This window comes from Mus pahari, chromosome 22 (assembly GCF_900095145.1).
Source record: "Mus pahari chromosome 22, PAHARI_EIJ_v1.1, whole genome shotgun sequence".
Classification (NCBI taxonomy): Eukaryota; Metazoa; Chordata; class Mammalia; order Rodentia; family Muridae; genus Mus; species Mus pahari.
This window is the reverse complement of record NC_034611.1, coordinates 11,880,866-11,904,800: the sequence shown is the minus strand read 5'-3', so window position 1 is coordinate 11,904,800 and position 23,935 is coordinate 11,880,866. Positions and strand designations below refer to the sequence as shown.

Below are 23,935 nucleotides of genomic sequence, written 5' to 3'. Positions count from 1 at the left end.
GTCCATGTCCAGAGGCACAGAGCTGAGACCCAGAGCCACTCAGCAAGCTACCACACACAAGGACACATTCCTTATGGTTCAGTGAGAACGGCTGAATAACCTTTGTCTTTCTTCACTGTCCCCGCCTCTAGCAAGCTAGCGTGGTTATTACACACTGTACTAAGGAGCCAGAAACAGCGCTGTTGGTTTTCTTTTGTGTTAGGATAGGATTTGGAACACTGCGTTCTAATTATGATCTTGATACTACTATATGTCTCTCACCCTGAGAGAGTCAGGCAGGAGGTGGGAAAGGGTTCTCCCCAGAACAGGAAGTAGAACAAAGAGCAGAGCATGATCTCCCCATCCTACACGAGGCAGCAGAAAGCAGCAGAAGGCGATGACGCTGCTGAGAGAGGTGTTGCCAGACTGGAAACCTTTACATCACTGTTTTGGATGCCTTCTTGAATCTGATGTTTTTAATCCAAACACTGTGGTTCTCCTTACCTTCCATCCACGTTTGATAAAGTTTGATGTTTCTCTCATTTTTTTTCTTCTAGTTTATGAAAGTAGAACATTTGTTTTGCAGCAGATCAGTGAAGTCCTCATAACAAGCCTGGGCTACACAGCTGCCACCCTCTTGGCTGTGGGTGCTCTTCCTTCTGGGAATCCACATCTGGCTCTATAACAGTGTCTAAGTGCCTCTTTAGCCCAACCCTGACAGCGCATCCTAGTTCTGCTTCCTCTGGTGCTTGGCACGGTCGCCATGCTTCCAAGACCACTCCTGAAGATAGTAAGCCTTAAAACCACAAGACTGGCGCATGCATGTTATTTCACTGCTTTCCAATGGCTCCCCTTTGGCATCTTGCTTCTGCAGATGAGAGCAAACAACTAGAAGAAACTTGGTATTTGTGAAGGAACTATCCAAGGATTGCATTTGAAATCCCAGTGCGGGAAGTCCAGGGTTCCAGAGACCACAGTTCAGCACAGGTGAAGTGCCAAGGTGCCCCAGGCAGGAGGGGGACAAGAGCAGGAGGCACTGGTCCCAGATTCCAAAGTCGCAACGTCACGTGTAGCTTTGAACCTGGCTTTGGACCAAAAGATGTAAGGGTTTTAAATTGTTGTAAATTACTGTCAAGTCATACTTACAGGTTGAACAAAACCATACAGGGGATCACCCAGCCATTTTCACACACCTGGAGCTTTGGTGCCAGATTTTAACATAGGCGTGCCTCTTCCTGTGCTGAGCAATTCCCTCCCTGGACTTCTCATTTCTTCCTCAGAGTGTTCTATCCACCCACAGTCCTGGGTAATTTGCAACAGGAACCCCGGGTTCCTCTTGAAGACTGAGGGGAGTCAACAGGCTGATCATCTGGGTGGTAGAAATAAGGACACTTGTGCTTGACACGAGTTCAGAAAACAGCCACTAACTGGAGATGGAGCCTATGAGTATCCTCCACCTTATTTCTGCAAGCTTACAAGAGGGAGAGGAGCCAGGCCAGCTGCGCTCGGCCCGAGGCTCAGGAACAAGGCTGGAGGTGAATGCCACTGCTGCTGTCACCTTGGGGCTCTTGCTGGGTGCTCCCTGTAGCTGTAGGCCTCAAGTCTCAATTTATAGATTTGTTTATTCTAAAGGAAAGAAGCAGGAAGTTCATTTTTACCCGGTGACCTTGACTGGATGTCTTTGATGATGTTTAATAGGTTAAAGGTTCAGCAGTTTATTTATATCATTATAAAATGATGCCATCGTTCTTGTATTTTTCACATCGCTTTAATGAGTGTGTTTCCTGAAGTCAGTCACACACACACAGTTTAAAGCAAGTATTCTTCAATACGACTTACTTATTCTTATTGAGGCTTCATCCTGACCAATGATATAATTTTTTCAAATATTTACCTGAACTTGTAACCTATTGTTTCTGGGCTTTTATTTGTTTTGTGTTGTTTGTTTTAATGTCTGTTTTTAATGGTGATATTTTCAAACATTTTCTCCATAATATTGTGTAGAGCAGAATTTACATATTATATGTCACATTTTTACTTTTCTAATCTCCTTCTTTAAAAAGCAAAATGTTTTGTCAATTTAAGAAGGTTATTTACAAAAAAAAAAAAAAAAAATATTTACAAAAAAAAAAAAAAAAAAAAGATTACAGGGCTGGGTGTGGTTGTGCACCTTTGATCCCAGCAGTTAGAAGGCAGAGGCAGGCAGATCCCTGAGTTCGAGGCCAGTGTGGTCTACAGAGTGAGTTCCAGGACAGTCCTGTTACAATAAGAAATCTTGTCTCAAAAAAACAAAACAAACAAAAAACAAAAACAAAAAACAAAAAACAAACAAACAAAAAAAAACCCCAGCAGTGTAAGCAGCCTAAGAAACTTTATGAAACAGTGTCACCTAGTGGTCACACACGGCACTGCAGAAATGTTAACTTGGTTCCGTGTCCCATGTCAACTGAACCACTTGCCTGTGCTTCCCAAATGTTGTGATTAAAGGAGAGAGACACCATGCCAAGATTCCTGCCCTACTTTTGAAACAGCCCTGAGAGTAAAATTTCTGAATTCTCTTTTGCCTCTTAGTGGCTGGCATAAATCAAATTATAAAGACCCTTTTGGTCTGGGGAGATCACTGAACTATCCAGAAATGAAAACAACCAACTGGATGCTGAAGCTCACCTCCGGCTCTGTCAGTTCCCAGGGAGACTCCAGTAGCCAGGGCGTTATCTCCTCTGCAATTTGGCTACCTAAGGGAGGGAGGTTTTCTTCCCAGAATATCTCCTTTTAACTCTTTTTTAATGTGTTATTATGTGTGGCCATGATGTGGGAGAAGTGCCTTGGCACACACGTGGAGGCCATGTGGAGTTGGCCTCTGCTTCCACCTTCTGCATGGGTTCCAGGAATTGAACTCAGATCAATAGGCTTGCCTGGAAAAGAGTTTTATGCATTGAGCCATTCCGGGATTGAAGAAAGTCGGTGTGAAAGAAGTTGCTATAACTTGAGATTTGGCTGTCTTTCCTTCGTTTTTTTGTGGTCACCATCTATTACAGAACATGGGTTTGTTCCACCAGACCTAGGTTCTAATTAATCCCTTTGAAAATTACTTCAGATTCTGTCCATTGTATTTCAGTGGTTTGGTTCTCCTCGTGTCTGAAACTCTGAGGCGACTGCCTTTCTAATTTCAGTGTCTCTAGCATTGTGCCTGTGTGTGTGCCCTTGAGAACGGTTGATTGTCGAAACTCATGAATATTTAATATTATTAATCAAACCTAGAATTTCCCTGAATGCTTGCATTTGACCACCAGGGGGCAGTCTTGCCAATTTGAAAAGACGATTTCGTTTCGGAAAGACTCCCAATTCTTCACCTGAAGAAGCCCTTTGAGTTGGAAAGTATCGCAAACGCTACTTCTTTTACAACTTTTCATTTTTAAGTATTTCAAAGATAACTCCTGCTGGCCGCTTGCCACAGTTTGTCTAAGCAGAAGGCAACGTTTCATTCTCAATAGCTACTCCATGAGGTAGCCACAAGCCTACCAACAGAGAGGAAAAGGAGACAGCCCACTCAAGAGCCCAGAAATTTGTGACAGTCAGGTTCTACAAAACTGGCACAGTGAGATTCCGACCCTGCCCAAAAAGGCTCAGAGTGCAACAGATGGTCTCAGCAGTTGGCTCACAGGCCACGGTGGCAGAGAAATTGCAGAAGGGCAGTGGAGGAGGTTGGGGGCGGGGACAATGACACAAATGTACAAAAGACAAGCAGTGAGGAACCACCATTAGAATCACTTACATCCTTGAACATTCTAACCAGTGTGACACTAGGACTAAGGTCTCTACCACTGCCACTGGGTCACAGCTCACTGGACAGGCTGGGCTCGCTGGGTTGAAGCTTCAATCTGCATTCTAAATGGGGGCTTGGAAGGTGCACAAAACCCTAACAGATGCAAAGAGCTGACTGGGCCAACACCAGTCCTGCCTGCCTTCCTCTCCTCCGACCAGCTCTTCTGTGGAGCCCCACCACATTCCACATTTGATTTTTGGATTCAGGGTGGATTTTCCTTCTGAGAAGAACACATGCATAGCTCCCTGGCTTTCTCATTGTAATCTTGAAGTATAATCACTTCTGAATCCAGCCTGTATTTTAACTTTGCCAGGATGTGGAAGCAAGAGCATCAAGCCAACAGGATGACTACTGGCCTTAAACAAAATCCCTTGGCAACCCTTGTGTGTGCGTGTGTGTGTGTGTGTGTGTGTGTGTGTGTGTGTAGTTACCAGCTTAGCAATATAAAATCCATTATTTAAAATTAGTTTTCTTTTGAGTAAAAAAATGAAAGCTTTTAAAAATTAAATTTGAATAATAAATTTCAATTCTTCAAAAATGTATGTTGAAGAAGGGAGTACATGTCTGTGTACACATGTTGAAGCAGGGAGTACATGTATGTGTACACATGTGGGTGAACACACACATTTCCACGTGTGCAGAGAGCACATGAGGATGTCTGGCGTCAGACAGGCCACCTCTGACTAAGCTGGTGACCCCCGAGCCTCGGAGCATCCTGGATTCTCTCCACAGTGCTCAGGTTACAAGCATATGCAGTTATGGCCGGCTTTTTATGTAGGTGGTGAGTGTTCAAACTCAGGTCTTCACTGTTGAACAGCAAGCTCTCTTTACCACTAAGTCATCTCCCTGACCCATACGTTCATTGTCACTGTTGTTACTGGGATGTCCAGACTGATTTTCCATGTGCACATCCTTTATGCAATGAAAGCTTAGAATGCATTGCCAAATATGAGAAACTCAAACTGCTGATGCTTACAAATCTTTCAAAAGGTTTATGAATCTTAATTTTAATTGGCGAGAATAAAATCAGCTACATACATCAGGAGCCTTTACCTGAAGAGCCATCCCGCAGGCCCCTACTAATTTCCTTAAGTACCTTATCTGTATGAAGAAGAGGGAGATTTTAAGGTTATTAGATCTAGGAATTCTGTTTACTGAGCAGAACCGCCGAAGGGAAGACGGGTGCCAGGTGTTTCAGGTGTGGGTGCTGTTTCTGCCTCTGCTATGCTGCCTCTTCAAAATGTATCTTTTAGCTCCTGCTAAAAACAAGGTAAAGTCTACCATGCATTTTCTTCTGAATGAGACTCAAGAATGCCTTACAGACTATATGTAAATCATACGAGGGAAGGAAGTAGAATCCATAGGATGGCAGCTACATAAGGACACTAGCTCAATACCCCTAGTGGCCTACGAAGCAGGCACGTGCTTTACAAACACCAGCGACTTTCATAATAACTATTCTAATTTTATGTCAACTGGACAGTCATCTGAAATGAAGGAATCTCAATTAAGAAAATGCCTCTGTACAATCCAGCTGTAGGCAAACCTATAGGGCATTTTCTTAATTAATGATTAATGGGGAAGGACCCAGCCCACTGAGGGTGGTGCCATCCCTGGGCTGGTGATCTTGGGTTTTATAAGGAAGCAGGCTGAGCATGCCTGAGGAGCAAGTCAGTAAGCAGCACCCCTCCATGGACTTTACATCGGCTCCTGCCCTGTTTGAGTTCGTACCCTGGCTTCCTTCCTTGATGATCAGTGTTATGAAGTGTAAGTCAAATAATCTCCCTTCCCAACTTGCTTTTGGTCATGGTGCTGATTACAGCAGTAAAATCCCTAATTTGTATTTTATAATAACCAGCTTTTATTTTACCCTCCATTTCGCAGATGGTGAAACTGAGGCAGAGAATAAATTGCATGCCAAAGTCCCAAATCTAGTCTTGCTTTAAGTCCTAGTCAAATGTCTCATCCAGATGGCTCTGCAGCTCCAAGCATGGAACGAGCAAGCTAGAGTGTAGTGGTCTGCCTACAGCAAGGTATCAGGAAAGACAACCCTTATGGGACTCAACTAACATCAGAGCTCTCCCCTCCACCCGAGGTGGAATGAGACTGGTCCCATCTGACACTCTCCACCCTAGGAAGAACCTTCTACTTCCCAAAGAACACTGACTTACATTTTAAATAAAGACCAGGGACTCAGATTATAACAAGTTTCCCTCTTACTTTAGAAACGGGATGTGGGGGCAGATGCAGGCACACATGGAGACCAGATGCTGGTCAGATGGCTTTTCTCAATGGCTTTTTTATTACTTTATGTGTATTGAGTATCTTGCCGAACACCCATGGAAGTCAGAAGAGGGCTTCAGGTGCACTGGAATTGGGAAAACAGATGGTTGTGAGCTACCATGCAGTTAAACTGGCTGGCCACCGAGCCTGGAGGTATCTGACCCATCTTCTGATGCCCATGCTTCTATGTGGCTCACACAGACTTTAGAGTTTAAACTTCAACCCTTTGCCCATCTGTTTCCAAACTCTAGAACTGCCCGTTGTTTGCTTGGAGATAGGGTCTCACTTTGTAGACCAGGTTGGCCTTAAGCTCAGAGATACACCTGCCTCTCTGCCTTCTGGGTGCTGGGATTAAAGGTATGTACAACTAACTATGCCTGGCACTAAAAATTGTTTTAAAACACAAATTAACTCGAGTTTTTTTAGAGCTTTGTCACCAAAGCCCCCTGCACAACGAGGCGAGGCAATAGCTTTCCTCGGGCTACAGCACACCCCATAGTTGCATTACAGGGTGTGTGCACACCCAAAGCTGAGGCCACATTTCAGGAAGGACAGAGCTACACTGAAGGCTTACTGCTTTTTAAGGCAGAGTCTCAAGGGATACAAACTCTGTGACAGCTACCACCTCTACTGGAGCTCTCAGCGCCTTGTGAATGGCACTAGGGCTAGAGTGTACCAGATGAATTTCATGGAAGGGGCTGATTTGGCTGAGAATGAGCTGAGGGGTTACAGTATCTCAACCCGGATACAGCTGTTTGTGACAAAGTCCCTGTCACCAAATAAACACTGGCCAGCATCTACTTTACCAGACATCTGTTTCCTGTTTTTATTCTTCCCTTTATCACTCTATTCCAATTTCCTTCCACCTGTATGCCACCAAAGACAACCAAAATGAAGAAAGCCCATGTTTGGCTGTCAGTTCTTCTATGTGAGGTAGTTAGTCACTCTGCTTGAAGGGATGGGGGAGGAGACTCCAAGACCCCTCAAAGTCCATTCTGAGATGGAAGGCTGCAGTGTGTTCTCCCTTTAGATGACTAATTTCCTCTCACTTCCTGTGAAGAAGTTTTCCTGGGAAGGCAGGGTCTCTGAGACCTACAATTGTAAACTGCAGCACCAAAGGAAAGCCTCCTGCACAACGAGGCAAGGCAATAGCTTTCCTCAGGCTACAGCACACCCCATACATTACAGGATGTGTACACACCCCATACAGTTACAATACAGGATGTGTGAATTTAAGGAAATTGATTTCTGTGCAGATAGCCTATGGTCAAAGTTCTCCTCAGATCAAGGAAGCATCTGTGCCATTCAGGTGCCCCACCTGAAGCTGGAGCCAAAGGGCAGTGTCACTCAGTACGTACAGCACAGGTCCAACCTCTAAACTGCAAAGATGGTAGGAAAGAGACTCTGCAGTCTGTTCTCCTGTTGCTTCAGACTGACACTGTACTTCAGCTAAAGGAAGATGAAGTAACTTGTCTGATGTCTTAACATAAGACCAAGAGGGCCCGGTTTAAATCCCCGAACAGTAAAGTGTTCCCAGGCCTACTAATCAATCTCCGCCCTGCACTCTGACAAAACAGAAAATGTAGGTAAGAAAAGACCAGTAAAGAAATGTTTTAAACTACTTAAAGTCAGGTTGGGCAGTGGTGGTACACACCTTTAATCCCAGCAGAAGCAGGCAGAACTGTGTGAGTTCAAAGCCAGCCTGGTCTACACAGGACCAGGACAACCCAGGGCTACACAGAGAAACCATGTATCAAAACACAGTCTCCCCACCCCCCAAAAGAAAGGTGATTTTAAGTAGGTTTTTTTCTTTTTAATCACCTTTCTAAAGACTGCCACTGTTCAGATTTTTCCAACATACACCCCCAAAGGCTCAGTCGCTCGTGCAGCTTTTGCTGTCTGTTATTTAAGATGGAAAAAGAACAAAAGACCTGAGCAGTGAAGGCTGGTAACAACCCCAAAGCTTTCCGACCCACAAGAATCCATGTGCAGCCCCTCTGGCTCACAGATCTGATTTAGTAGAAGGCAGTTCAGGAGCTGTAATACTTGAGAAGATTCTCATCTGTAGGTTTTAGAATTTTCTTATCTGCCATATTCACTACCCAGCCAGGAGCAAGACCAAAGAAAATCTGCCTTGGATCCTTCCGAGTGCTGAGCATTCTGAAGAGTTCATCTTTCGTGATATCAGGAAGGACGTAGCCGTACTTCATGGCCAGTTCAAGTCTTGCTTCAGGGAACTTGGCAGGGTCAGCCAGGTACCCCCGGTTTTTTGCATCGGTGTAATAGGGCACCAGTGACTCGGGTGGAAGCATTCTTTTTGGAATTGGTTGTCCCCGCAGAAAGAATGGAACAGGCTTGCACAGAATCTCTAAAAAGATTTTTTTAGAAAGAAATGTAAATATTGGTTCTATAGGTAATAACTGTTACACATTTTAAATTTCCTAAGATGAGAACTGAATTCCAAGAACTTTGTAGTTAAACAGGCTTAAGTAAGCAAAATGGAAATGATTCTTTTACATTTCTTTTCATTTTCTTATTCTTGTCAGGGAGGAGCTTTCACATGTGCTATGCTGTATATCAGGAGATCCGAGGACAATTATCAGGAAGTTGGCTCTCCTTCCACCATGGGATCAAACTCAGGTCAGGCTTGCACAGTGGGTTCTCCTACTCAACTACCTACTTTGCATGGAAAAAGTCATTCTTAATAGTTTAGAAAAAGGAAGATAAAACATAGAGGGAAGGAAAAGAAAGAACATTTAAGCTAGTGCCCCTCTGAAAATTTCAAAGATTTTGTTTGTTTGTTTTATTTCTGTGTACACATTTATGTCTCCATGGAGATATATGCATTTGAGTGCAGTGCTCAAGGGGGCCACAAAAGGGCAGCTGTGAGCACTGCCAAAGCATTAAAAAAACTGGTCACCAAGCCTAGCAGGCGATGAGAGAGAGAGAGAGAGAGAGAGAGAGAGAGAGAGAGAGAGAGAGAGAGAGAGAGAGAAAGAGACCAGAGAACTCTTACCTAGACTTCTTGGGTCATAGAAGGCTGTAGTAACAACGCCGCCATTTTTTTCAATTGCAGCAATGGCTAATTCTGAAGCCAGCTGCACCTCAATATTAACTTTTGCTTGAAAAGTATCTGCACCCTGTCATATTTAAAAAAAAAAAAAGATTGTTAGTAAACCGCTTAGATGAAAGCAAATCAGTGACAAGTGTGTTTTCAGCTGAGCTCCCCCTCCAAAGTACCTGTGATTCTCTAACTATGTCTGCTTAGGGGTCCACTGTGCTTCTCCCATTCTCAAGCCCAGCAGATAGGAATGACAGCAGCATCCTTTCCCCATACTCTATTAGTAGTAAACCATTTAATCCTAGAAGTCCTAAACCAGGATTATTAATATACTGGCTTTAGGTAGGGACAATGAGGCATATGGGCTGATGAGTAATTCCTGAGACAAGTTCATGCTGAGGCTGAAACCCTAAGGTCTTCCCTTCTCCCTAGCACCATATATGTTCTTTCAAAAACTATATTTAAAAGTAATTTGTGGGGCTGGTGAGATGGCTCAGTGGGTAAGAGCACCCGACTGCTCTTCCGAAGGTCGGGAGTTCAAATCCCAGCAACCACATGGTGGTTCATAACCATCTGTAACAAGATCTGACGCCCTCTTCTGGAGTGTCTCAAGACAGCTACAGTGTACTTACATATAATAAATAAATAAATCAAAAAAAAAAAAAGTAATTTGTGTGTGTGGGGGGGTGTTGGTGGGTGTCTAGTCACAGCATGGAGCATGCATGTACAAGTCAGAAGTTTTCTCTCTCTCTCTCTATGTATGTGTGTGGTGTCTGGTCACAGCATGCAGCATGCATGAGTTCTGTGGCTCCCCATCCTCACCTTTATTTTTGTGTTTGTGTGTGTGTGTTTGTGTGTGGTGTCTAGTCATAGCATGCAACATACATGTACAAGTCAGAAGACAGTTTTCTCTCTCTCTCTCTCTCTCTCTCTCTCTNTNTGTGTGTGTGTGTGTGTGTGTGTGTGTGTGTGTGTGTGTGGTGTCTGGTCACAGCACGCAGCATGCATGTACAAGTCAGAAGACAGTTCTGTGGCTCCCTCCTCACCTTTTCATGGATCCAGGGATTAACGACATGTCTCTAGGTCCAGGGGTCATTTACCCATGAAACCATTTTACCAGCCCATTTCTATTCTTACCCACTATAAAGACTAAGAACAAATTTTCCTGAGACTGGAGAGGTGGTTCAGCAGTTAAAGAGCACTAGCTGGCTGGGCAGTGGTGGCGCACGCCTTTAATCCCAGCACTTGGGAGGCAGAGACAGGCAGATTTCTGAGTTTGAGGCCAGCCTGGTCTACAGAGTGAGTTCCAGGACAGGACAGCCAGGGCTATACAGAGAAACCCTGTCTCAAAACAAAACAAACAAACAAAAAAGAGTACTAGCTGCTCTTCCAGAGGATCCGGATTTACTTTGCAAGACCCACATGGTGGCTCAACCATATGTAACTCCAGTTCTAGGAGATCCAATGCCAATGCCCCCTCTTCTGACCTCTAGGTACTAGGCACATATGGGGTGCATAGACACATATGTAGGTAAGATACACATACACATAAAACATCTTTAATATTTTAATAATAAAAAACAAATCTTACCTCTCTCTAAGTGAGCAAAAGGAGGTTTTAGAGACAAGGGTCAGGAACAGCCTGAAAAGCTAAGCACCTGAAGGGTGGGCTGTCTTTAAGAGAAGGGGGGAGTCCACTTTGTATTCACTGCCAACTTTACTGGAGAGGCATCTTTTTCCCTAAAATGTTTAACACTAGAGATGAAGCAATGGGCTTCTTAAAGTCCTGTCACTCAAGATATGCTAACTTTTCTCTAACTTCAGAACAGATTCCTTTTGCCATTTTAGTACAGGTGAATCTAGTTCCCAATCTGATTCATTATAAATATTTCATGTATTTGAAAATATTCTATTAACTATAGGATGTAGCTTATTGCTTTTTATATTTGATAATGGTGTATATTTATAATCAATAGACTTTCAATTCAGAACTAGGGACCTGATTATTAATGTGGTTATTTTTTATTTCTTTTTTTAAAATCACTACTCTGTAGGCTACTTAACCTACCCCACCATTCTGGCCCTGGTTTCAGGATTTTAAGTATTATAAACTGCATTTTTAGAAAAGTCTACAAATAAAGTCTCACTATCTTCCTTGATAATATACATTTCCAAATAATTCTGTGCTTACTAATCACAGCACTTACTCTGTTTTTTTTAAGATTTATTTATTTATTATATGTAAGTACACTGTAGCTGTCTTCAGACACTTGAGAAAAGAGAATCAGATCTCATTATGGATGGTTGTGAGCCATCATATGGTTGCAGGGATTTGAACTCACGACCTTTGGAAGAACAGTAAGTGCTCTTAACCTCTGAGCCATCTCTCCAGCCCAATCAAGGCATTTATTACCCACTATTTACTTACATATTTAAACTCAGGAAAGACAATGGACACGCTTTAAGTGTGTGTATAAGTGTGTGTGTACATTTTTTCAACCATTGCCCCAGGGTATAATTTTCAGGATAATGTCTGCTAACATAATACACACATAACTGAAGAATATCGAGACATGCAGTTTAAATACTGCCAAGGTCATGGATTTTTCTATGAAGTAAAACTATATCTTTTTCTTTACACATCCAAAGTAAAATACTGAGGCTCAATCACATCTTTGGTATTGCTTTTCCAAATGAACTCCTCTGTTTATGATTTGATTTGGGTTTGTTTTGTTTTCTTTTGTTTTTTTACAGGGTTTTAAGTGTAGCTAAGGCTGGCCTAGAACTCACTATGTAGCTCAGGGTGGCCTTAAACATCCAGCAACACTCCTGCAGTGGTTTCTCAAGTACTGGTATCATAGGTGCGATCTACCAAATCTCCCAAGCAAACTCTTTTCTTAGGTGCACAGTCTCAGGGTATTTTAAAAGGTTCTTCCATGGACATATGCTTCCCTCTAGTGGACACTAAGTTACCTACCTATCCAGCTATGTAGTTAATTTGCTAATGAACTGTTGTTGAATTCATATAACAGAATTTTTTACTGACTCTAAAACAGGATTTCAGTCATTCTGTAGATATTAAGTAACTTTCAGCTCCAGGACTGACATCATTGAAACTATAACAACTTGCCTAGGCTTAGATGACAATGAGAAAGACAATGAAACATAAGTGCAGTTTTGGACCAGATATTAAGAAAAATTAGTTGAGAGGCTGGAGCAGTTAATGGCACAGGCTGCTCTTCTAGAGAGCCAGAGTTTTATTCTCAGCACGCATATGGTGGCTCACACCATCTCTAACTTCAGCCCTAGGGGGATCCAAAGCTTCAGCTGGCATCAGGTACATACATGGTACATAGACACACATGTAGGCAAAACACTCACACACATAAAATAAAAGCAATAAAGAGAAAAATGCTTTGAGTAGGGAAAGGCATATGCAGGATATGCTTCTAAGAGAGGGAACAGGGCCACAGGCTGCACTTGAGCTCCTGGCCAGCTCCTGTCAGCTTGCAATGTAGTAAACTACTTTTTAAGGGTGAAGTAGGTGAACAGGTCCAGATGGATGGAGTGGCACATGCCTGTCAACAGGAAAAGGCAGGAGTCAACCAGGTCTATGCCTCTATGCCATGAGTTCCAAAACAGCCTGCCAGACCTACCCCGCCTCAAACAACAAAGATAATTTCAGAAAGATCTTCTTTGAGGCTGAGAGAGGACTCAGAGGCTAACAGCTCTCGCTGCTTGGGGTTTGGGGTTTGGTTTCCATCTCCCACACAGTGGCTCACAATTATTTATAACTCCAGTTCCAGGGGCTCTAATGTCCTCTTTTGAACTCTGTGGGTACATATAGTGCACATAAACATAGACAAAACTCTTATATACATAAAGAAATCAAAACAAAAGTCTTCGGATTTCTGAGTTCGAGGCCAGCCTGGTCTACAAAGTGAGTTCCAGGACAGCCAGGGCTACACAGAGAAACCCTGTCTCGAAAAACCTAAAAAAAAAAAAAAAAAAAGTCTTTTAAATTTAATTGAATTTCTTGATATACTGACAGGTGAAACAAAAAACAAAACAAACAAACAAACAAAAAGAAAAGAAAGGGAAAAAGCTGTACAGATTCACAGAATACGTCAGCCTTCTCAAACCACAGCTAGAATGAACTAGTGTTTTGGGTCTGTTTGAATTTTATTTTTTAGTCTATGTGTATGTGTTTTGACTGCATGAATGTCTGTGCACCATGTTTATACAGTTCCCGTGGAGGCCAGCAAAGAATGGAAGATCTTGTGGGACTGTAGTTACAGTTTTGAGTACCATATGGATACTGAGACTCGAACCCAGATCCTCTGGATGAACAGCCAGTGTCCTTAACCACTCATCCACCTGTCCAGGCCCCAAGAAGGGGGTGTTGATAAAGTGGTCCCTCAGATTCACTTTCCACAGTTTTTAGTTACGGGTTGGTAGCCATCCACAACTCCTAAGTCTTTATAAGCTAGGAATGAAACGGAGACCCTGTGCAGGCTGAAGTGCATCTCCAGCACTGTTTAGATTTGACACTGGGTGGAGGAGCATGGTGAGGTCTCGTGTTGTTCCACCCCATCCTGCCCAGACACAAGTCTGACTTTATTACATCATTTTCAGACTTTATGCAGTTGTTCCTTATCTTACTCAATGAAGGCCCCAGTGTAGGAGAGCAGCAATGCTGACAGTTCCAACATGACAAAGAGGAACCATAAAGTGTGTACCTGAAGTGAAGAGGTGGAAGTTCTCTATTTAATAAAGAGTCATAACTTAAGACTTCTAAGAACTATAGCAATTCATTTCTAACCTCCCACTCTGCCTAACTTATAAATTAATCTTTATTAGAAGTTGTATGAAAAGAAGATAATAGTGTCTCTACAGTTTGGTGATGCCCACAGTGAAGCATCTATGTGGTACGTGTCTATAATGAGACGGGACTACTGAGCATGGGCAGTATCTATATAGTACCAAACAAGAAAACATACAAAACCCAATCTCGAGTTACCTCTTCAACCAGCTGGACCCCATAATCCCTTTTAAGCGGCTGGATGGTCACACCTCTCCCATTCACAAGCTGGGTTAGGTCAATAGGTTGAGTTGGATCAACTCGACCTAAATCAATGAGATACTGTAGTCTCCTGAGACTCAACGGCTGATACTGGTGCCTGAAACTGCAGAGCAGGAATGTCACAGTTAGAAAACACCAAGTGACCTTCCTGGAGCCTCTTCAAATCAACACGCTTTCTAGTGTTTTCCTTCATAATTTCTGATGGTCTAAAATAAATTTATAAGCACAACACAAAGACATAATAAAACATCAGTGCCTCCTCTGGTCCACTAAAAACAATTTACCTCTCTAAACATTTACTTCACTCATGCACACAAGTAACTCACAGTTCAATTCAAAACAACATCATAAGGTGCTGGAGAGATGGCTCAGCATTTAAGAGCACTGACTGCTCTTCCGAAGGTCCTGAGTTCAATTCCCAGCAACCACATGGTGGCTCACAACCATCTGTAATAAGATCTGATGCCCTCTTCTGAAGTGTCTGAAGCCAGCTACAATGTACTTACATATAATAAATAATTTTTAAAAATCATAAAATAAAAATGGTACCCACTACAATGTGCCATAAACATTATATATACACATATATATAATCTAACATATATATATAATATAAATGGGGTATTTGTATATATGTATCTACTATTTTTCAAACATATACCTATTTAAAAAGGTAATATACATGAAACCTGTTTAAAAAGGTAATATACATGGAAGTAAAAACATATGGCAAGATACATTTACCTTTTATATATAGATACAGATATACAGAAATATAGATATGGAAAGATACATATACATTTTTCAATTGTTAATCATCTAAGGAATTATGACATCAAGCACTATCATCAGCATTTTGTTGGTCTAAGTAGAATCTGTGCAAATGTGCTTTTCTGGGAGCATACTCATACAGTGACACACACAATATAGGTTAAGTTACATTACTAAAAATTATTCAAAGGAACAGTAACATAAGTTTGCTCCTAAATAAACGTAAGGTTTCTACCGAATTACTTGTGTAGTTCTTAGTGGAAATTACAATTTGGACTTCAAAAAAAAAAAAAAAAAACCTTACCTATGTCCTTCATTAAATCCATATTTTGGGATTCGTATGTAAAATGGAGTCTGCCCTCCCTCAAAGCCCAGCCTTGGCCGGGTTCCTCTCTGCCTTTCTCCTTTATGGCCTCTGCCACACTTCCTACCTCTTCTCCGATCTCTTGGACGTCTTTCCTACAAGAAAAAGTGAGTTTTAAGACCTTCAGATACATTTCTGAAAACTGTTTCGTCTCATAGCATATTCCATATTGATGCTCTCTATTCAATGCACCAGAGGTAAAGCACCGTGTGCCAAGCCCTGCTCTAGCTGTGTGCTCATCTTTATACTCCACCAACACAGTTCTCTCAGAATGTAACCGATCCTAGTAACCAAAATACAAGGTGAAACACAGGGCAAAGTCCTAAGGAAGGGATGGAATCCAACAGGAATAACAAGCTCTACAATAAGCTAGGTCCCTGTAGTGATTGCTGTCTGCTAGGTTGAGGCAGGAGGATTCAATGTTCAAGGCCTGCCTAAACTACAAAAAAAGGTCAAGGCCAGCAACCCCCAATTTACTGAGACTCTGTCTCTGAATAAAGCATTTAAAAATCGGGAAAAGGCTTGGGATTAAAGCTCAGTGGTATAGTGTGCTTGAATAAACAAGCTAAGGGCCTAAATTTAGTCTTCAGTAGAAAGGAGCTGGACCGGAAAAAGACAACCCTAGAATTAAACTGCCAAAACGAGGCTTGAGTGACATTAAACGTTTTGTTTTTAAATTAATCGTAACTATGTAATTATATCACATATGGCTAAGGAAAACTTCAATTTTTGCTAGGGACGCATTCTAATTTCCTAAGTTCCTAAAAGATAAGCAACTTTTCCCCCTCCACAGAATTGTAAAACTGATGTGAAATGATTAACTGCTTCGGTAAAGTTCCTCGCGTAGCTGTAAATTCCACAGAAACAAATTGTGACCTTTCAAAGCCCTCCGCCCTTCTACCCACCCCTTTAATCTGGGCCTAAGGGGAACTGAGGTTGGCTGCACCATAACATAAAAGTGGCTAATTACAACCCGATAGAGTCGGGTAGTCTTTCGGTGTTCTCTAACTCCGTAACATCTTTCCCTTAATTGACTCTGTCAACCCCCCAAAAGCAGTACATTAAGTTACAGTAAGAGCCGACCCACAACAGTTTTCTAGTTGCACCCTGGGTTGCACACTGGACAGCTGGAGGGTAGATAAACCATTTGAATTTTTATGACGACGACAGGCACTTGCTGAGCAGTTCAGTTTAAAGGCAAGTTTGGATGAATCCTTCTGCAGCTCCCGAGTGTGTGCCCTCTGCCTGCTTAGCATCCCTATGCTCGAACACTGGGCGCACGCGGAAGGGAGCCAGGCGCCCACGCGCGTCCATCGCCAGCCGGACGCGGCCCCTGCACTCCCCGCACCGCCGCCAAGCGTTTTACCCGTTTCCTGGAGTTAAGACTGGGCTTCAGGTTGGCCAGGCTCACTCTCGGCAAGGACCGCAGCAGGTCCAGGCTGGTCCCGCAGCCGCGCGCCGTGCCAGCCATGACCCACGGTCTTTTCAAGGGCGCCCGGGAAGCGGCGTAGACTCCGCGTGGCTTTACGGCTCCGCCCCGCCCCTGTCGCGCTGCAGCGCGCCGTGCTGCCCCGCCCCTGTCGTGCTGCCGACCGACCGCGTCGGCGGTCCGTAGGCTCTGTCTTCCAGCTTCCAGGCTTAGTGGCTTTTGACTCTGGGGAACTGCATCGACTTTTGTGAGATCATGCTTTATCCTCTGGCTTGAGTACCATCTTGTGAACGAAAAATGTTCTCTTTTGCCCTGTAATGACTGAACACGCTGTATGTTCATGAAGCGAAGACCATGAGCGAAGAGTAATCCAAAATGATGTGAACAGGTTCTAGCTTTGAGACTCTGGTAATTCAACTGTTACAGTGCCTGGCTCTAGAATTAATTGTCTAATTAGGTTCAAGCTAAACTTTTCTGGGGTATTGTCCTGCTTTCCAACTATCACCGAATTACTAGCTTGCCTTGTAGTTAACGATGAGGGGGCCATACTTAGCTCCTGGGGTTATGCCAGAAACCGAGTTAAAGTTAGCCTTACTAGATTCATATAAACAACCACCCTAGAAGGGAGGTGTGGCTGTGCCAATCAGATCGACCCAGCTGTCACAGCAGATGGTATAGCTTGGATTCAAAGCTAATGAACTTAAACTGCCAAACATATATTTAACTCTCCAAATTAAATGATTTTTAAAACTTAATACAAGTAATATAGAAAACAATGTGTTCATTTTTATATTCTTTTTCCGTTCCACTGTCTTGCTGGAGAATTGCTCCTAGCAAGCTCAATCAGTTATACAGTGAAGGTGAGACAATTTAATGCGCAGCTGTTTCTAACGCAAATAAACCTTTATTTTAGTTTATTGTATTTTATTTTATGGATTCGTTGTGAATTTCACATCATACACTCCAGACCCACTACCTTTCTGTCCTTTTTGCCCTTGCAACCACCCACCCCCCAAAAGTAAAAGTTTAGGAAACCTCATCGTGAAGCTGTAGTGTGTCACAGTGTGTCCTACAGTATATCCTTTTGTCCATACATTCTTACTTTCAAATGTACATTGCAATGAGTCATTGGTCTGGTTCTAGGTCTCTGGCTTCTGCCACACCAATACTGGATCCTCACAGGGACTCTATTCGGTTATCCTGTTTTTATCCTAGGTCACTGAGATCCTGCAGCTCTGGATCATCAGGACTAGCTAGCCCTTTCACATGTTCCAACAGGTTATACATAAGGTAGATTTTGGGGTGGGCTAACTCAAAACCATGGATCTGGGCCTGGTACCAGAGCCTGCTGGTCAGTCAACATGAAAACCACAACTGGGGTTATGAGGATGATTATAGGAAAGGCAGAAAGAAGATGCAAGAGTCAGATATGGGAGGGCTGCAGGTCAGTACCACTGCTGGCAGCAGGTTTACTTTCTCAGTGTCTTAAAGGCTAGCAACAGAAAGCATGACCAATCCAGGAAGTTAATGAACACAAATGCTTATGAGGTAAGTGTATGGTACACACTATCCATGATTGACTAAGGCCATTTCCTTCAGGCTTGGACAGTCTCTCAAGGATGTATGTGTAAACAGAGGAACTTGGCAGGATATAATGCATGTCTTAACTAAAAGCAAAAACATGTTGGCAGACTCATTCATGATTAATCCCAAGCAAGAAGTCAGCAAACATTAACTCTGGAAGTGCTCCCCACATGTCCCCCTTTTTATCTATGCAAGCCAATGAGCTTGAGGAAAAACAAAATACTGTGTTGTACTTCTTGTAAGGATACATTTTCTTTATTGTACGGTTTATGTGATGTCACTAATATTAATCAGTAACAGTGGAAATGGTCTGTAGCCAATTGTAGGCGGTTTATCCCATATTCAACATAGTAAGCATAGAAAACTGTGAGAATGAATTGAAGAGTTTGATCTATGTCGTTGAAAAGGTAAAGCAGGGCTGGTGAGATGGCTCAGTGGGTAAGAGCACCTGACTGCTCTTCCGAAGGTCCAGAGTTCAAATCCCAGCAACCACATGGTGGCTCACAACCATCCATAACAAGATCTGACTCCCTCTTCTGGAATGTCTGAAGACAGCTACAGTGTTCTTACATATAAATACTTACAAATAAATAAATAAATCTTTAAAATAAATAAATAATAAAAAATAAAAAGATAGAGGGTTGTGGTAAATAAAGCAGCAGTCTTTTAGCTTTGTGAAAATGATAAAAAAATTCTATAAGCTCTCCATTAGTATTTATACACACATGCTTTGGGAATTAGTCTAAATTCTTTTTTAAGTAGTTAAGGAGCACTTGTAGTGATAAAACATTTTTTTTAATAATTTTTTTTAAAGATTTATTTATTTATTTTTATATATATGAGTACACTGTTGCTGTCTTCAGACCCACCAGAAGAGGGCATTGGATCCCATTACAGATGGTTGTGAGCCACCATGTGGTTGCTGGGAATTGAACTCAGGACCTCTGGAAGAGCAGTCAGTGCTCTTAACCTCTGAGCCATCTCTCCAGCCCATAATAAAACATTTCTTTCAACAACAAAAAAAAAAGAAAAGAAAAACAAAAACACCAAGTCACAGTTTAAGTTCCCACTTCCCAGATGAACCTACCATGCATCAGTTAGATTTTATATTTTGGAGAGAGGGGTGCATGAAACAAATCAAATAGCCATTGTCATATTAAATGAAAAAAATGATAGAATTTCCTGTAATATCTGCAATTATTCAAAGGTGCCTATTTTCACTTTCTTTTTTCCTTTTTTTTTTTTTTTTGGTTTTTCGAGACAGGGTTTCTCTGTATAGCTCTGGCTGTCCTGGAAGTCACTCTGTAGACCAGGCTGGTCTTGAACTCAGAAATCTGCCTGCCTAGGCATGTGCCAACATGCCCGGCCTATATTTTCACTTTCATTTAACACAGTGTTTCAATGAATGAAACACTTAGCTAGAAGAGTAAGGTGATAGAAGGATATAAAAGAGATACAAATAGGAAAGGAAGAAGTCAAGATACCACTGTTTGAAAATCTAATTCTATACTTAAATATTCATAATTGTTCCACCAGAAAACTTTTAGATCTGGTAAATGCTTTCAGTTAAAGTTACAGGATACAAAAGCAATATACAAAAAAAACAGTAGTTTTTATATACAGCAATAATGAATTTTCTGAAAAGAAATTAAAAAAAAAAATGCCCCAGTTATACAATACCATCAAAAAATTTACCTGGAGCTGGAGGGGTGTGGAGTGGAGGGCGAATTGGGATTTTCAATAGCTAGAAAGTTACCTCAATGGTTAAGAACACTTAGCTGCTCTTCCAAAAGACCCTAGTTCAATTCCCAACAGCCATGTGGTACATAACTGTATCTAACTCCAGTTCCAGGGGAATGGAACCCTTTTCTTGGCCTCTGGAGAACAGGCACATGGGTGGTATACAGACATGCATGCAGACAAAACACTCAAATGCATAAAAAAATTAACGAAATTTTTGAAAAAATTACCTAGGAATGAGCCTAACCAAAGAGGTTGAAAGACCTCTTCCGTGAAGACATTAAGACATTAAAGGAAGAAACTAAAGATGACACTAGATAACAGAAAGACTCTCCATTCTTCTGGTCTAGTAGAATTAATGTTGTGAAATGACAATAGTACTAAACATAAACTACAGATACAGTGCAATACTACTGGACAGACAGCCAAAGGACTCTACATTCTACAACAGAGATAGTTGAACATGTACAATTGCAAATGATACTTTTCACACACAACAAGAAGAAGAATAAAAAGCCCTAAAATTCATATGGAAACACGTAAGATTACGGATAGCAAAACAATCCTAAGAAGCAAGAGCACTACTAGTGGTATTAATAAATAAATAAATAAATAAATAGTGACCTCAAATTGTACTACAAAGCCAAAATGACAAAGACAGCACTGGTGAAAAACAGAAATGTAAATCAATGAAACAGATAAAGGACTCAGACCTAAGGAGCTATTACCATCTAAAGTTTGACAAAAATGTAAAGATACAACGGGGAAAGGCCTATTCAACAAATAAAAATGGCAAAAGTAGATCCATATCTCTAACTCTGTACAAAACTCAACTCAAAATAGATCAAAGACCTTAATTTAAAACCTGAACTGCTAAACTGGGCATGGTGGTACATGCCTTTAATCCCAGCACTTGGGAGGCAGAGGCAGGGCTTACAACTAAAAAGCTTGAAGATTTGTCAAGTCACATGTACATATTTTAATTTTCCAAAATCAGAAATATGAGTACCATCCATTTGCAATAATTGATTAGGTATAAGTCCTTGAGGATTAACACCATTATGTGGTACAGGTAGAAATTGAGGACACTGAGGACAAGTCTTTACAATTTGACATGCACATTTTCTAGAAATAACAATTGTTGTCTCAAGCTATTACTATTTTGATGATATAAAGAATGAGATTGTATGGCCAATTGTTCCTGTGTGAGGCTGATAATCTGCCTGGTATACAAATCTGCTGTGGTATTGCCCTGAGGGATCTGTCCAGGCAATCTAGTATGAGCTCTTAAATGTCCTATAAAGGTAGGGAATAGTACGTTCTCTTAAATTGAGTTGTATTTGCATAAATAATTGCAAAATTTGAGAATTAGAAGTATCTAAAAAAGGAACAATTCCAAGCAGTTGTAAACCATGAGCTATATATTAGCTATCAGTATACAAATTAAAAGCATGGTTTTTCAACATTTCGAAAACAGTGGCTACGGAACATAATTCAATAATCTGGGCTGAAGCTGGGAGAAACTCAAGAGACTAAACGTGATTCAATTACATATGCTGCCTTCCATTAGATGAGCTGTTTATAAATACAGTAAATGCATTCTTTATTGGCTGCATGCATAAATTTACAGGAAATACAAAGGCATGCACAGAGGCAAATTGTAAAAACTTGTCTTTTGGATAATGATTACCAAATTTTCCTTAAAAGTTTGCCTTGCATAGGTCAAATGCAATAATCAATTTGATTGTTGTTTGGAATAAGGAATAAACATTTCATCAGGTTCTTAAGAAATTCTTTCCAAAAAAACTTTCATGACTCTATCCTACAATTCTGTATTAACACAGCAACAGCTTCATAATAGGGTGTTCAAACTTTACTTGGAGAAAGATAAATCCACGTTAATGGTCTCTTTTGCCTAAGAACTGCTGTAGGCACATGAGTAGCAATAACACAAACAGCCAACAATTGATCTATAATCTATATAATGTATTTGTAGTTGGCTAATGCTTCCTCTAGTTTCTGCAAAGCTGTTTGTCTCTCTCATTTGAATCCCCCCTTGAGAACACCAAACAGAGGCTTAAGTCCTCCTGTGGTGAGCTTAAGATGAATTCTTAGTCAATTAATACCTCCTAATAACCTTTGAAAATAATTTGAAGTAAATTATATTTTCTTTCTTGAATTTTCTGTGTCACAATTTGTTTAGAATATAACTGAGGCCCCAAATTTTCAAAAAGATATTACATTTGAATCTTTTCTGGAGCAACAACTATGCCAAAATTTTATAACTCGTTGTATAAGAGCAAAGGCTTGTAGATATCCGCCTTCAGAGGGATCAGCTAATAAAATACCATCCTTATAATGAATAATATACTGATTCAAAGTCCTAACCTCTTGTATTGAAGCAGAAACAATTTTTTAACATAATGTAAGGCTATTAGCCATTCCTTGAGGCAAAGCTTTCTGATGATATCGCTTCATAGGCTTTTCAAAATTACAAGCAAGCTCACTAAATGTAAACCTATTACAACCATCAAGACACAAAGGAATCATATAAAAACAATCTTCCAAATCCATAATAATTCTATATGCATTTCCTGGAATGGCAGCTGGAGTAGCAAGCCTGGCTGCAATGCCTCCACAAGTTCCCAGTGTCATTAACCCTTCTTCATATATCTTAAGTTTGAACTTTGTTTTGGATTAATGGAAAAACCAATCCCTAAAAGGTAAGTGAGAGTATTAGATAGAGGCCAAGTTGAAGGCCAATCTTGTCCTCTAATAATTGTTATATCAGCCCCAGTACTATTAATCCTTCAAAACCTTTTTTTCCCAATTAGTAATTTAAGGTTAGATCTCTTATTAATAATAGATTGAACCCAGTACACATCAGAGGAAGCAAAGCTACCTGGTCCTCTCTTACTCTTAACGTAGCAGATATAAGGGAACTAAAACAAGTTGAGCAATTGAAAAAACATATGCCAAGCAAATGGATCTAAGAAGCAAGATAGTGTAGCCATTTTAATATCTAGTAATGCAAACTTCAAACAAAAATTAATCAAAAGGGATGGGGAAGAACACTTCATACTTAACAAAGGAAAGAAATCTACCAAGATGACATCTCAATTCTTAACATCTATGCCCCAAACACAAAAGCACCCACTTTTGCAAAAGAAACACTACTACAACTTAAACCGGATATTGACCCTCATATACTGATAGTTGGGAGACTTAAATACCCCACTCTCACAATTGGACAGATCATTTAGAGAAAACTAAACAGAAATTCTGGAGCTAACAGATGTTATAAACCAAATGGACCTAACAGAAATTTACAGAACATTGAACCAAATACAAAAGAATATATTTTCTCAGCATCTCATTGAACTTTCTCAAAACTAACCACGTATCTTGTCACAAAGCAAGGCTCAACAGATAAAAGAAAGATGAACTAACCCACTGCATCTTATCAGACCACCATGGATTAAAGCTATTTATCAACAACAGCAGCAACTGAAAGCTTAGAAACTTATGGAAACTGAACAACTCTCAACTGAATGAAAAATGAGTCAAGACAGCAATAAATACATAAATAAATAAATAATTTTCTAAAAGTCAGTAAAGTGAATACACAGTATGCCAAATTTATGGGATACATTGAAAGCTGTGCTAAGAGGATAGTTTTTAAGTTTAGATTTTTTTCCAAAAAAACTTATTTTAATAAGGTTAAATGATTTAACCTCCCTTCTATCCTATCACCTGCCAGAGGTAGTGGAAAAGAAAGGTTATTAGGATATGGGGGAAGTGGACCTCTTTAGTAA

The 23,935-nt window shown here is 41.0% G+C and overlaps 1 protein-coding gene across 2 annotated transcripts; it reads right to left on the bottom strand.

The window, feature by feature from the left end:
* Positions 1-5,592: 5,592 nt before the first annotated feature.
* Positions 5,593-16,890, bottom strand: Mrpl15 (mitochondrial ribosomal protein L15). Of its 2 annotated transcripts, none has more exons than XM_021222272.2 (5): positions 16,734-16,890; positions 15,308-15,462; positions 14,170-14,335; positions 9,105-9,228; positions 5,593-6,173 (listed from the first exon to the last, which is right to left on the bottom strand). In XM_021222272.2, exons 1-5 carry the CDS (start codon positions 16,836-16,838, stop codon positions 6,109-6,111), a joined length of 615 nt encoding a protein of 204 aa, XP_021077931.1. In that variant the 5' UTR covers positions 16,839-16,890; the 3' UTR covers positions 5,593-6,108. The 2 variants fall into 2 exon arrangements, with proteins under 2 accessions (XP_021077931.1, XP_021077930.1); XM_021222271.2 differs by lacking the exon at positions 5,593-6,173 and adding an exon at positions 7,847-8,456.
* Between the last annotated feature and the right edge of the window lie 7,045 nt (positions 16,891-23,935).

Coding starts and splice junctions, on each gene's coding strand:
- Mrpl15 (XM_021222271.2), bottom strand. CDS start 16,838: ATGGCTGGCACGGCGCGCGGCTGCGGGACCAGCCTGGACCTGCTGCGG. Junction 15,463..16,733: donor GTCTTAACTCCAGGAAACGG/GTAAAACGCTTG, acceptor TTTTTCTTGTAG/GAAAGACGTCCAAGAGATCG. Junction 14,336..15,307: donor GGATTTAATGAAGGACATAG/GTAAGGTTTTTT, acceptor CCTGCTCTGCAG/TTTCAGGCACCAGTATCAGC.